Source organism: Mustelus asterias, chromosome X, assembly GCF_964213995.1.
Source record: "Mustelus asterias chromosome X, sMusAst1.hap1.1, whole genome shotgun sequence".
NCBI classification, from domain to species: domain Eukaryota; kingdom Metazoa; phylum Chordata; class Chondrichthyes; order Carcharhiniformes; family Triakidae; genus Mustelus; species Mustelus asterias.
In genome coordinates this window covers 833,130-847,969 of record NC_135834.1, presented here as the reverse complement: position 1 = coordinate 847,969, position 14,840 = coordinate 833,130, and the positions used below count along the sequence as shown (strand labels likewise).

The 14,840-nt window shown below is 41.1% G+C and overlaps 1 protein-coding gene across 1 annotated transcript in view; it reads left to right on the top strand.

Annotated features, from left to right (window-relative positions):
- The window catches only part of sarnp (SAP domain containing ribonucleoprotein), a 31,796-nt gene extending 18,597 nt beyond the window's left edge, over positions 1–13,199 (top strand). The window contains exons 8-11 of the mRNA XM_078201184.1: positions 2,049–2,074; positions 2,871–2,939; positions 12,020–12,103; positions 12,820–13,199. Of these exons, the coding sequence (XP_078057310.1) occupies positions 2,049–2,074; positions 2,871–2,939; positions 12,020–12,103; positions 12,820–12,861 (221 nt within the window). The 3' untranslated portion in view covers positions 12,862–13,199. The remainder of the gene's footprint in view (positions 1–2,048; positions 2,075–2,870; positions 2,940–12,019; positions 12,104–12,819) is intronic.
- Positions 13,200–14,840: the final 1,641 nt, after the last annotated feature.

Below are 14,840 nucleotides of genomic sequence, written 5' to 3'. Positions count from 1 at the left end.
ATGTAATTATATATTCTAGCACTCCATAAACAATTTGTGCAAGTGAACTTTAAAATTGCAGTACCTGTGATTCTGGAACTGATGGGATGAAGCCTGTATTTTTCTCTTTCCCAGAGCACTCCTGTCCATCTCCAGCAAAAAGAATTTGCTTCAATAAGTATTATTTTTAACACCTGTTCTTAGAATCTTTATTCCATTCCACATCCCTTCACCAACCTCCACCACCGCCCCTATTCCAAAAGCCAGTTCCTTGGCTCAAGAGCCAAGTTATTTGAATTATTGCGATAAGCCAGTAACCTGCAACAAATATTTTGTTCTGATTTTTTTTTAATGCTGTTCTTTCCCCCTTTTAAACATGTACATGTCTACCTGACTGCCCACAGTCCCCATGTTCCTGGCCTGACCAGAGTGAAGCAGTGCTCAACACAGGCTAGGGCTATTATTCACGGTGCATGTGAATTTGAAGTGGACAGTGTGTGCATACCTCTAGGTGACTGTACTTGAATTAATTCCATTATTAATGCACTTCATCTATACCCAGAATTAATTTAGTGGTGATGGTGGTTAATAATCTTGGGCCGCTAGATTAAAGAATTCTATTTCAGTTTGGATTTTGCCAGGATCACTCTGCTCTTGACCTCATTACAGTCTCAGTCCAAACATTGACAAAAGAGACTGCCACTGTGGGCAGCCCTGTTGCCTCTCAGCGCTAGGTACCCAGGTTCAATTCCGGCCTCAGGTCACTGTCTGTGTTGAGTTTGTACATTCTCCCCGTGTCTGCGTGGATTTCCTCCGGGTGCTCCGGTTTCCTCCTACAGTCTGAAAGATGTGTGGGTTAGATTTGATTGGCCACGCTAAATTGACCCTAGTGTCGGGATTAGCAGGGTAAATATGTGGGGTTATGGGAAAAGGGCGTGGGTGGAATTGTGGCCGGTACAGACTCACCGGGGGGGGGACTCTCCCGGTTGAAGGTATGCCTAGCAAAAAGGAAAATAGTTGTGGTTGTTGGAAACAGTTATATCAACCCTAGGACATTGCATCAGGCTTTCCTTAAGATAGTTGGACCTAGGACATTGTCTTTGGCTACTTCATCAATGACCCACTCTCCACCATGAACTTTTGCACTCCCTCCACCACTGATGCACAGTGACAGCAGTACGTATCTTTTTTTTACAAACGGCAAGCCACCTTCCAAATCTGATGTGCCCGTGTCCTTCTAATCTAGATGCTAGACATCACCTGCAAGTTCCCCTCCAAGTCATATATCATCCTGACTTGGAAACTATATTACTGTCCCTTCATTGTTGTTGGTCAAAAACCTGGAATGCCTTCCTAACAGCATTCAGAATCCCTACAGTGCAGAAGGCAGCCATTTGGCCCATTGAGTCTGCACCGACTCTCCAACAGAGCATCTTTCCCCGGGCCCACAACCCTTGCCCTATCCCTGTAACCCCATGCATTTACCATGGCTAATCCACCTAACCTACAAATCTTGGGACACTAAGGAGCAACTTATCACGGACCCGGGTCCCTAGTGCTGTGAGGCAGCAGTGCTAACCACTGTACTGCCCACTGAGTGAACCTATGCCCCACAGACTGCAGTGGTTCAATAAGGCAGCTCACCACCACCCTCCTGACAGCAATTAGGGAAGGGCAACTAATGCTAGCCTTGCCAGCAATGCTCACATCCCATGAAAGAATTAAAAAAGCATGTCAAGAGTTATACTGACGTTTGTGCCAGTCCAGAAAGATTGCGCAGTAGTTTTGGCAGCTTGCAAATTGGTTTCTCATAATCTCTAAAAATGTATTATTATATGAAGTCTTCATTGAGGTACTTGTGTCATATTGTTCTGCATTGTTACATTTTTGATATCCAGTATCCCAGAGACAACATTTGTATTGTGCAATAATCAGCCCTGATTATTATCAGCGCTGTACATATTTATATACAGTGATTATCGAACCCTATTTCCAATATTTGTCTTTGGTGTTCCTGTACTTTGAACTATTAACCAGGCTGAGTGTGAACTGCATTCTTTCCAATACAGGTACTCCTGGGACTATCAAAACTATGGTAAGTTTTTAAAAAAATCTCAACTTTTTTTTTCTCTCACCATAATTTGAGAGGCTATTTCTTTTTTCTAAACTTGTAAGTATTTACATGTAATCCCATGCAATCATGAGTGAATTAATTAGTTTGTAAAATAACTTGACAATGCTGCAGGTTCAGAATGTGTTACTTAAAATTACTTTCAACTAGAATACCTTCCAATCTGTGCACTAGAAATGGATTCAATCATATGCAATGATGCAAGTTCCAACCTAAATTGGGCCCTCAAATTTGATGTATGAATAAAGATATTTGATGTTTAAAAAAAAAACTGCTTCATGTTTAGTAAAATCAGGCTGACAGTCTCAATTTTAAAATGTTTGTCCTTGTTTCCAGATACTTCCGTGGCCTCTCCCCTCCCTATCTTTAAATTCCGACAGTGTCAGATTTCAACACTTCTATGAAATGCCTTGGGAGGTCTTACTACTTTAATGTTATATAAATGCATGTATTCTCCACAGTGCCCAAGTTCTGACCTCTTGCACGTCCCTGATTTTTTTTTAAATCACCTCACTATTGGCAGCTGTGCCATCAACTGCCTGGTTGCTGAATTTCCCCCTCAGACAGTCAGACGCGCACACACACACACACACACGCCTCCCCCGATCTAATATCTTGTGTGGCTTGGTGTTAAATTTTGTTCAATGACTGAGGTACTGTTGGGCATTTTACTGTATTAAAAATGAAAGTTCTGACTGTATCACAGAGAGAAGCACCTAGTTTGACAGTAATTTACTCGTACTTTGATCCTAACTTTCAGATCAGTGCTGAAAAATTGCGAGAGAGAGCTGAAAGATTTGGTATGAATGTGTCATCACTTTCAAAAAAGGTAAAAGTTATTTGTTTTAAAGTGCCAACTTTTTTTTGTTGTCCGATTTATTTATTTTTAAACTTGTTATGCTTTTGGGTGGGGGGGTTGTAATAGTTTTTGAGGTTGGCATGAAAATCCAAACAAGTGTAATGATCCGTGGTGGGGAAGTTGTTGGAGAAGATTCTTAGAGATAGGATGTATGCGCATTTAGAAAGGAATAAACTCATTAACGATAGTCAGCATGGTTTTGTGAGAGGGAGGTCATGCCTCACTAACCTGGTGGTGTTTTTTGAAGAAGTGACCAAAATGGTTGACGAAGGAAGGGCCGTGGATGTTGTCTATATGGACTTTAGTAAAGCGTTTGACAAAGTCCCTCATGGTAGGCTAGTGAAAAAGGTTGGATCTCATGGGATAAAGGGGGAGGTGGCTAGATGGGTGGAGAACTGGCTTGGTCATAGAAGACAGAGGGTGGTAGTGGAAGGGTCTTTTTCCGGCTGGAGGCCTGTGACTAGTGGTGTACCGCAGGGCTCTGTATTGGGACCTCTGCTTTTTGTGATTTATATAAATGATCTGGAAGAAGGAGTAACTGGGGTGATCAGTAAGTTTGCGGACGACACAAAACTGGCAGGACTTGCAGATAGTGAGGAACATTGTCAGAGGCTACAGAAGGATATAGATAGGCTGGAATTTTGGGCAAAGAAATGGCAGATGGAGTTCAATCCTGATAAATGCGAAGTAATGCATTTTGGTGGGAATAATGTAGGGAGGAGCTACACGATAAATGGAAGAACCATAAAGGGTGGAGAGACGCAGAGGGACCTGGGTGTGCAAGTCCACAGATCTTTGAAGGTGACGTCACAGGTGGAGAAGGTGGTGAAGAAGGCATATGGCATGCTTGCCTTTATAGGACGTGGCATAGAGTATAAAAGTTGGGGTCTGATGTTGCAGATGTATAGAACGTTGGTTCGGCCGCATTTGGAATACTGCGTCCAGTTCTGGTCGCCACACTACCAGAAGGACGTGGAGGCTTTGGAGAGAGTACAGAGGAGGTTTACCAGGATGTTGCCTGGTATGGAGGGGCTTGGTTATGAGGAGAGATTGGGGAAACTGGGGTTGTTCTCCTTGGAAAGACGGAGGATGAGGGGAGACTTAATAGAGGTGTATAAAATTATGAAAGGCATAGATAGGGTGAACGGTGGGAAGCTTTTCAAGGCTTCATTCTATGATCATCTTGCTGGTGCCAGTACAGAGCGAGACTGCGGATAGTTGGGAACCTGTCTCAGGGGCAGGGAATTCATATGGTGTTCGTGAAAGTGGAAATGAATAGGGTTGGGAAGCATTTTCAGATCAGGGCCAGTGTGATCTCCTGGACTCGTTTCGATCGCCTCAGGGGGTCGGAGAGGAATTTCCCAGATTTTGTTTTCCCCATATTGGCCCTGGGGTTTTCACTCTGGGTTTTCGCCTCTCCCTGGAGATCACATGGTCTGGAATGGGGGGGTAGGGGTGAGTTAATAGGTTGTGATGAACAAAGCATCATAGCTGTGAGGGACATCTCGGGGATAGGATATTAGTATGTAGATAGGCTGGAAAATTGGGCGGGGATCCTGGATTCAGGATTCAATCCTGGACCGGGGAGCGGCGCGGGCTTGGAGGGCCGAAGGGCCTGTTCCTGTGCTGTATTGTTCTTTGTTCTTTGTTCTTGATTAAATTTGATCTATATTATCTGTCCCTTTTCTCCTGCCTTGCTGATTGGCTCCGAGGGTTTTTCTGACAAAGGAAGTAGAGGATGTCTTTGGTTAATTTAATGTTTTACATGCAGTATCCAGTAACCACGGTCTTGATGTATTCACTGGATCAAAAGTACGTTGTCTGTCTTTACAGTAGAAGACACAAATTGCATTCCAGAAATGGAGGGTAACCAAGGTGTGGAGAGTAACTTTTTATTGGAGAAACTTGAGGGGCTAAAAGCTGACGAATCCCCTGTCCTGCTGCATACATCCTCGGTCTGGAAGAGATAGCTATTGAGAGAGCTTGTGCTCTGGTTATGGTTCTCCAAAATTCCTTAGATTCTAGAAGTGTCGAAGCAGTTTGAAAGTTAGCAAGTGTAACTCCACTACTTGCGAAAAGAGGAAGCAAGAAAAGTGGGGAATCATAGGCGGAGTTAGCATGGTTTTGGAAAGGGGCAGCAATGTATTGTTTTTCTCTTTGAGGATGTAACTAGTAGGTTAGGTGAAGGGGAGCCAGGACTGAGATGAGAAATTTCTTCATTCAAAAGGTTGTGAATCTTTGAAATTTTCTTTCTCCATAGGGTTATGGATGCTCCATCATTGAGTACATTTAAGACCAGGAGAGATATTTTTGGCATTGTGGGGTATCAAGGGATATGGGAAGCAATTGGGAAAGTGTAATTAAGGCAGAAGATCAGCCGTGGTCATATTGAATGGTGAAGCAGTCTCAAGGGGCCTACGGTCATTTGCTATTTGTTCTATTTTTATGCTCTTAAAATGTCTAAATGTAACGCTAACCAGGACCCCTATGGTAACCTGTTCATATAAGGAAGCAGTTTCAGTTTTCTTTTAAATATGCATTTTAGTGTCTTGTTTGACCCTGAGATGAACTTGTAACTACACACCCACTTCACCCTATTTCCACTTTGAATGTTGGCCAACTCTGCCTCTACCTCTACTGCTGCTGAAACCCTCATTCATACATTTGTTACCTTTGGTTGTGAGTGTTCCAGCGCAATCCAGACAAGCTTCCTATATTCTACCCTCCATAAGCTTGAGGTTGTCCTTGCACAGTCATGTTTACCTATTATCCAGGTGCTCTCTGACCTAAATTGACTCCCGGTGAGGCAATGCCTTTCTTTTAAATAAGAATTCTCATCTTTGTCTTCAGGACCCTGTCTCTCTCTAATCTCCGATAACACTCTGATCTCTGCTCTCCTCTGATTCTAGCCTCTTGTGCATCCACAGTTTTAATCACACTTGGTGCCTTTGTTCAGCTACCAAGGCCCTAAGCTCTGGAATTCCCCCTCTAACCTCTCTACTTCTCTTTCTTCCTTTAAATGCTCCTTAAGATATATCTCTTTGACCAAGCTTTTGACCATCTGCCCAAATGTCACTTTGTGACATGGTGTCAAATTTTGCTTTGTGACACTTCTTGGGGTGTTTTATTACATTGAAGGCACTATATAAATGCAAGTTGCAATAGGATGTGCATTCTATTCCATTGATTATGCTGAGTTGTGGGATTCTGGGAGGTGAGTTTATTAATTAAACAGCTGCTTTTAATTTTATGTATTTGTCTTTTAGTCTAATGAGATTTTGGGGAATTGTAAATGACGTGACATTCTACAGGATACATTTAAATTTTCTGAGAAAATGGTATCAAATGTTACTACATTACTGTTCATTTAATTAAGCTTTAAGGAACTAATGGAAGAATAAAAGAACAGTAGACCCTGTTTTCTTTATGTACTATAGTTGCATAAAACTACATTCACTTCCTTCTTCCAGTGTATCGACTCTGGATCCTAACCCAACTCTACACAATCATTCCTTTTTGCTCTTCTTCAAACCTCAATTATTCTATTGAACTCCTCAATTAACTTTGTGTTACACTCTCTTTCCTTCTATTGATTTTTGCTAGTGTGCCTAGTTATTACAATATTTTACAGCATGATGACCTCAGGTGACCAAAAAAATGGCGAATACTTCAGTGGCAGTTGAGTAAAGGCAGGTGACAAATTTCAAGCAATTATTTAAAGTATTACTAGTTGCGATGGCAGGTAGTCCCAGTTTATTTGGGGGTAGGGGAGGAGACAGAAGGAAGGTCTGGCTTCTAGGTTGGAAAGCACTGGTGTATTCCATGGTCGACTGGTTAATCACTTAAGATTCAACTGTACTTGGCTTGTGATCAGTACAGAAAACATTATTGTAGTTGGTAATAGATTTGGCACACTGCACACTTGCAGGAAATGTGCACATGGAGCGAATTATAATGACCTCCATTAGGTGGTAAATGTTTTGACTGCACCAAGGATAGAAAATTTAATTATCACAGGGTGCTTGGGAAGTTTTTGTACACAGTTAGAAGCGGGCTCATTGCAGCATGCTGTGAAATAATGACCCTCTTGCATAACACTGAAGCAACAATACAGCTCTGTATTAAATATCCAGTTTGCCATTTCTTCAAAACTGCATAAAGATTTCTGCCAACATCCCACTACATTTTTATAGCAAGTGTAAACTTTTATTACGTAGCACACTTCAGCGGGCTCCATCTGTCACCTGGGTTTTTGCTGTGTTTGAGTCCACAAACAAATTGGCTTTGTGTTGAGAGTGCTGCCTGGGTGAGCCTCTTAAGGTGACAATGTGTGCTTTCTACCCCCTCTGAGTTCTTGTAGAGCTCTCAATCAAGCCACGCTAGATGGTATAATGAGTGTTGACGGCAGGGAGAATGTGGCTGGCAGCTACAAAAAAATTGCAGCACAGTGAAGTTGTCATTGCCGTTGGCCCCTTGCTGTGAGAAGGGACTTGTGATTGATGTGTACACCATCTCTTTGTATGTCTGCAACACTGGAGTGATCTGCTAGGCCCCATTCCTGTACTGCAGACTGGTAACAACACAATTAAAAACATGAGAATCTGGGAGATTACAATATCTGAATCTCGGCCAATGGCCAACAAAAATAGCCACAAGGCTGGATTTGTAAGGATTTGTGTAGTTTTCTTTTCTAAGTTTATTTTCCTTCCTGCCTTTCAGATGAGGTGAGCGCAAATGGTCTTTGCTTACTGAGCCATTTAAAGAAAAAAAAGCTTCCTCATTGAACTAGGTCACACTTATTCCACCCCCCCCCCCCCCCCCCCCCCCCCCCCAGCCGCCCCAGTACCCTGCCTGAACCAGAGTTGTCCTACATGATGTGCATTGGTGCTGAACACAAGTAGCAAAGTGCAGTTGTGTAATTGAGGAAGTGCTCTCTTCAGTAAACCTGGTAATACAATAATACTTGAATAGGAATCCTTTGTTTATCTGCATGTAACTGCAAGCTAATGTCATAAGGAACATTCTCCAAAGAGAAGCTTTCAGTATTTGAACAGGCGTAGAAAAAGAAATATTGGTGCAGGAAAATCACAACTCTTTGTGTTGCTTTTTAAAGGTTATTACTTTGCTTCTATTTTCCCCTGTGAGTGAATCCTGGCACTTTTCATAAGATGCAATCAAAAATACTTTGGAGCTGGCATTTTGTTACTTATTGTAAATATTTGAATAGATGGTGATTCTATTAAAAGCTGTCCAAATTATTAAACAGTTCTAACTGTTATGTGTTTAATGACTAATCATTGGGCTGAAATGCCTGCCACTCTTGACTGCATAGGAAATGTTTACAATGTGGAATTGACTACTGTGTAGAAGTTTATTGGACCTCCTGAATGTTTCCTGCTGATGTAAGCGATATTTCCCCCTTCAGAGCTGTTTTGGTTTAATTGCTTGGAAGCAGGAGACATTTGCTGTTTACAGGCTGTTGCTGATGGGGAGTTGTTTTTTAAACTTGGGTGTCCTACACTATAGGGGCCTGAATCCTTCATATTAGTTGTTCAGTTTAAAATAAACTGAGAGGAGTGCACAGAAGAGGGGCAGTTTATTTTGTGCTTTCACAAAAAGAAAGTCTCTTAGCGCCATTGTAATTTAGCTAGTGACTTTAAACTGCACTTTGAGCATGTTCTCTCAGAGCTTTTGAAATTATTACTGAAATTATTTCCATGCTATTTTTGATGGTTTGAATCAGTCTTTGTTTGTATAGCATGCAAGTTATAGCAAGAACTTTGGCTGTGACTTCTGCTGAGGTATGGTTCCCTGTGCACCAGCAGCCCTTTCTTTATTGCTGCCTATTTGGCGAGTGTCAGTTGGTTGGTTGGTTAGCTGGCAGGGAAACTTCTCTTCTTACCTGATCCATGCAAGCACTCTTCAGCAGGGGGTCACTTGACAGCAATTAGGAATGGGAACCTTTTTTTCTCCTGTTCCACGACCCAGGGGTCTGAAAGGAATGGAGTGTTGTAATCACAGCCCTGTTGCATAATAATTTTAAGTACTGTATTCTTACCTGATCCTTTGACATCACTTGTGTTCACTGCTTTTCAAATTCAATTAGTTAGATATTTTGAAAATAACAATTTTATGCCACTTTGAGCTGTGGCAGAGGCGACTATGCCATTTTGTAACTTGGAACAGGGTTTTACAGAAACTAAAGCACTGCACTTCTCCTGGCATAGTTTTTCTAAGCTGCTTTATACAAGAATTTTAACTTGTGATATGAAGGGGAAAGGAAATATACTGAATTATAACAAAGAAAAGTACAGCACAGGAACAGGCCCTTTGGCCCTCCAAGCCCGTGCCGATCATGATGCCCCAACTAAACTAAAACCTTCTGCCCTCACTCGGTCCGTATCCCTCTATTCCCTCCCTATTCATGGACCCATCTAGGTGCCTCTTAAATGTTGCTAATGTACCTGCTTCCACCACCTCCTCTGGCAGCACGTTCCAGGCACCCACCACTCTGCATGAAAAACATCTCCCTAAACTTTCCCCCTCTCTCCTTGAACCTGTGCCCCCTTGTAATTTACACTTCCACCCTCGGAAAAAGCCTCTGACTATCCACCCTGTCTATGTCCCTCATAATTTTGTAGAGCTCTGAGGCTCCCTTCAGCCCCCGTCTTTCCAGTGAAAACAATCCTAGTTTATTCAACCTCTTCTCATAGCCAACACCCTCGAGACTAGGCAACATCCTGGTGAACCACCTTTGCACTCTCTCCAAAGCTTCCGCATCCTTCTGATAATGCAATGACCAGAACTGCATGCAATACTCCAAATGCGGCCTAACCAAGGTTTTATATAGCTGCAACATGATTTTCCAACTCTTGTACTCAGTGCCCCAGCTGATGAAGGCAAGCGTGCCATATACCTTCTTAATCATCTTGGCCACCTGTGTTACCTTTTTAGGGAACTGTGGACCTGCACGCCCAGATCCCTCTGTATGTTAATGTTCCTAAGGGTTCTGCCATTTACAGCATAATTCACACCTAAATTTGATCCTCCAAAATGCATCACCTCGCATTTGTCCAGATTAAACTCCATCTGCCATTTCTGTGCCCAAGTCTCCAATGTATCTATATCCTGTTGTATCCTCTGACAATCCCTGGCACTATCAGCAACTCCATCAATCTTTGTGTCATCTGCAAACTTACTACCCACCTTTTCCTGCAGATCATTTATATATACTACAAACAAACATGTTTATGTTTGTCTTTTTATTCGCTTTTGAAATGTGGGCATTGCTGGCTGGGCCGGCATTTTTATTGCCCATCCCTAAATGCACTTGAACTGAGTGACTTGCTAGACCATTTCGGGGTGCATTGAAGAATCAACCACGGTGCTGTGGATCTGGAGTCACGTAGGCCAAACCAGGTTGAGGATGCCAGATTTCCTTCCCTAAAGGACATTAGTGAACCAAATTGGCTTTAATGACAATTAACAATGGTTTCATGGTCATTAGACTTTTAATTCCAGATTTTTATTGAATTCAAATTTCACCACCTGCCACAGTGGGATTTGCAATACCCTGGGTCTCTGGATTACTAGTCCAGTGACTATACCACTACACCACCATCTCCCCCATAAACCTGCATTTTGTTCCAGTTTATGTTCTTATACTTGTGCAATTATTTATTTTGTAAAGCTTGCCATAAGTGACTGTGATGTGTATTTATGTAGCACCTTTGCAGAGTTAAATGTTCCAAAGCACTTCACAGGTGCAATTATGTAACAACAATTTAACACCAAGCCACTTTAGGTATTAGGACCAGTTGTCAAAAGCTTGACGAGGTTGGTGTTGAGGAGGGCTTTGAGGAGAGAGAGCGAGCGATCGAGGTTTGTGGCTGGCCAAGAAGGCTTGTAATCATGTCTAGAGATAAAAGCATAGATCGGGGGTACAGCAGCCAATGAACGGAAGTGGGGGTGAATATGGGCAATGTTACAGAGGTGGGGTGGTCTTGCTGATAGTGGATTTGAGGTTGGAAGCTTGTCTGAATCAAATAGGACAGCAAGTATCTGTAGAGAGAGGATTTACAGTTGAATATGTTCAAGAGCCCTATTCAACTCTATGTTCACTGTTTCTCTCCACATGCTGCCAGACCTGAGTGTTTGCAGCGTGTCTATTTTTAATTAAAGAAAATGCTTTCTGTTTCATCCTCCCGTTGTTCTAACCTATTGGATATTATTTTAATATATAAACTGCTTTAACCAAACTCTCTTTTGGGGAATCTGGTTCTAATCCAACAAGTCAACCTCTGCTGCTGCTGTTTCGTTCAACACCAAATCAATTGTCAGCAATAAAAACCTCTTGTTCTCTTCAAAGTGCTACACAACCAAGTCATGTCTGTTCTCTTTGTTCAGGTCTTTTAATAATAGGGCAGAACCTCACTGAATGTCAGCAAATTGCCTTGCTTGATTCAGCATGGTACATTTAACATTCACTATTTGAAATTCTTTCAAGTTGCACAGAGAAGTGTAATTCTCAAAATGGCAAGAGGTGGATGATTGAATTTCCAGAGGTGCTTTTTCTTTCTTTGGCAACAGCACAAAAGATGCACATGTCTAATAAACATTTAAAGAGTGTTTACAGTTTTTCAGCCAAACAATGAAGTGCATTCTAACCCTGTTGTATCTGTTTTCTTTTCCTGGCTCTGCTGTGAGACGGGACACTTTTTGTACTCAAATGTTTGGTACACTGCTATCTGACCAACCAATGTTGTCATTGTACTTGCTCAGTTTAGCCAAAAAAATGCTAATGCTCTCTTAACTCTTGCTACCCAGAGCGTATTGTGACTTAGTGCAGTACGTGAACTGCTGGGACATAATGAGAAACTTTTTTAATTCATTTCAAATTTTTAATGATGTCTGGCTGCAGTACAATACCAGCTCTCTGGAATGTTACCCAGGTGCCCGTTCTACATGTATTCTATGTGGCTCAGTACCTTACCTTAAATTGCTATATTAAATAAATTCTGACACCTGCTTTAATGTATGTTTACTTGTAGACTGAAGATGATGAGAAAATGAAAAAGAGAAAGGAACGGTTTGGAATTGTGACCAGTTCAGCAGGAGGTGGAGATGATGTTGAGGTAATCAAATTTAACATAAATTACCAGTACCAACTATGAACTCTAGCCTTTTTTAAGGCTGGTTCTAATGAGCAATGCATGAATGTAGGTAAATGATCTTTTAGCTTGACTATGAATCATTGCATTGGTTAAATATCAGCTTTCTGTGGTTGGAGCTGGCAGAGCCTTATTTCAGTAATTTGAATCTGAGATTGATGGACTTTTGCTAAACTGGGTTATAAAGGGATATGGAACCAAATACAGACAGATACGGGGAGAATAGAGTCATAGAGGTTTACAGCATGGAAGCAGGCCCTTCGGCCCAACTTGTCCATGCCACCCTTTTTTAAACCCCTAAGCTAATCCCAATTGCCCGCATTTGGCCCATATCCCTCTCTGGATGGATGGAGTCAAGATACAGATAAGCCATAAATGACCACCTCCTGTTCCTGTATATTCCAAGCCAATTAATCAATATTGAATGTAATTACCTTGTGTTTTGAGTGGTCACATGGATATGGTATTGAATGCATTATATAATCCTTCCATATCATGTACAATCAGTTCCACCACGAACAGAATGATGGTTGTCATGTTGGGTGTGAGTGGCCTGATGACTCATTGTTCTGTGCGTCCTTGTGATGTAATCATTTAACAATTAATTATAATTACGGTCAGTCTATACTATAAGAAAATTATAAATTGATGGACTTTCTGATATTGAGTTTCTTTTTTAGGCAAAGAAGAGGAAAAGAGCAGAACGTTTTGGAATTGTCTGATAACACCTTGATTTTTTTTTACCAAGAATATTTTAAATGTGTATCAAGTAGATTTTTTTTAGGATACTTTTTAAACTGAAAATGTGCTTTATTTCCCTATTGTGTATCAGTTTGCAGTAATGGTGTTTGCAAGGTGTCAGAAATTAGATGATTTATTTAATTACAATTGCTAGAATGTACAGCTGCTTCAGCAATAAGGAATAAGATGCTGAGATACCAAGGAGCGCAAGTCACTGCTGCAGGCTGGAGATAATCTTAGTGGAACTTTATGCAGGTACTGTACAACCAAGTGAAACTTGATTAAATAATTAAAGAAGGTTGTGTCTTTGTTAAACATCGCAAGCTGCAAAAGTCTTAATTTGTAAATGCGAGTGCATGTGACTGTCGTGATATTGTTGCATCACCTTGGTCTTTAAACATTTTCAGTCAGTAAAACCTTGATGGATGGAGCAGTGGGCAAATTGCAACACGAGTTTATCTTTAACACAGATAATGCCAGAGATTTGGTGCAGGCTGCTCAAAAAAAGCACAAACTATTCCCTATCCAATGTCAAGCCTTTAATTGAATATGGGCGATGTTTCCTTCAGAAAGGACTTTTATGATTTTTTTTGATGAGTAAGGTGGATTATGTTTTGTGTTTGTTACAATTAAGGCAAAATGAGCTGGGAGAAATTGACAATCATAGATATTATCAACCATCTACCTGATCACCAATGAATAATTCATACTGCACACCACAGTCATTCTTCATTCTCCCTTCATTCAAAATGGTGAAATACAGATGACTAGCCACTTAAATGTCTACTTTCCGAAATCATTGCATCCAAGATTTGACCCAATCTTGTTGTGCACTACCATCTATACTATGATAATCATCTACAGAAATACTCTTAAGAAATTGAGACTCAAAACTTGTGTTGGCTGTTGAAATGAGGTTGATTTGAATCTTTTGCACCTTTGTTTGAGAGCAGGTTTACATTTATCACAGGGGACGCGAATCAGTGTAAAGTACATTTTCAGCTGTTTAGTGAAAGAAAAGCTGAAAGATCCCACTGGATTTTGTATGCTCTGCTAAAGAATAAAAAAAAATCTTGGTAAGTTAATGGATCCATTTATAAAGAAAAAGGGCAGCTAATCGGCGGGGGAGGAAGATTGATATTGGATGGTGTCTGGTGTGCCACATACAAGTGTGAATCATCCTGTTATCCCATTTATTAAATTCGTGTACAAGAATTTACTTTTAAAATTTCAGGTGGCCCAAAGCATTTGTGTGTGTGCTTTTTTTAAACTTGTGGCATTACATTCTCTCTCGCTCTCGCCCTCCCCCTCCCCACAATCTTGTGATATAGCTGCAGTGGCTTAGTTTACTGGAACAATAAATGTTTGATCATAAACCACCGATTATGTGTGATATAAAACAGGTTTCCCAGCAGCCTAACTAGCAGGTGGTGTGATGCAATAAAATGTAAAACCCTTGTCCAAGTGTCATTTCACATCTAACAACTTTGCTTTATAAACTTACATTTCCTGCCAAGTAGGTGTGTCCACACACGTTGGATGGTTTAGAATGAATTTGTTTAGAACCTGTTGTAATTTTTTTTAAATAAAGCTTTCCCCACACACTCCCCACCACACACACACATACACAAATGTACATAGCAGTTCTCTATATTTAAAAAAATATATATCTTTGCTTTGATGTTTGGTGTCTCTGTTTGGTATCTTCAGTAAAATGGGTACAAATCAGATATTTCACTTTATCTCCATCTTCTCCCTTTCCTGGAAGTACCAACTCTTGTTACAACAGTGCCTTGTTTAAGTGATTATTCCTCATGGATGACCATAAGTGTCAGCAGACTTGCATTATAGAGACATCACAGCAAGCGTGCTCTTCTGACTTCCTCACATACTTCCACTAGCAATTATTGGATAGCAATCAAAAGCAGAAATACTTTCCCTCTTCCTCTTCCCCTCCTTG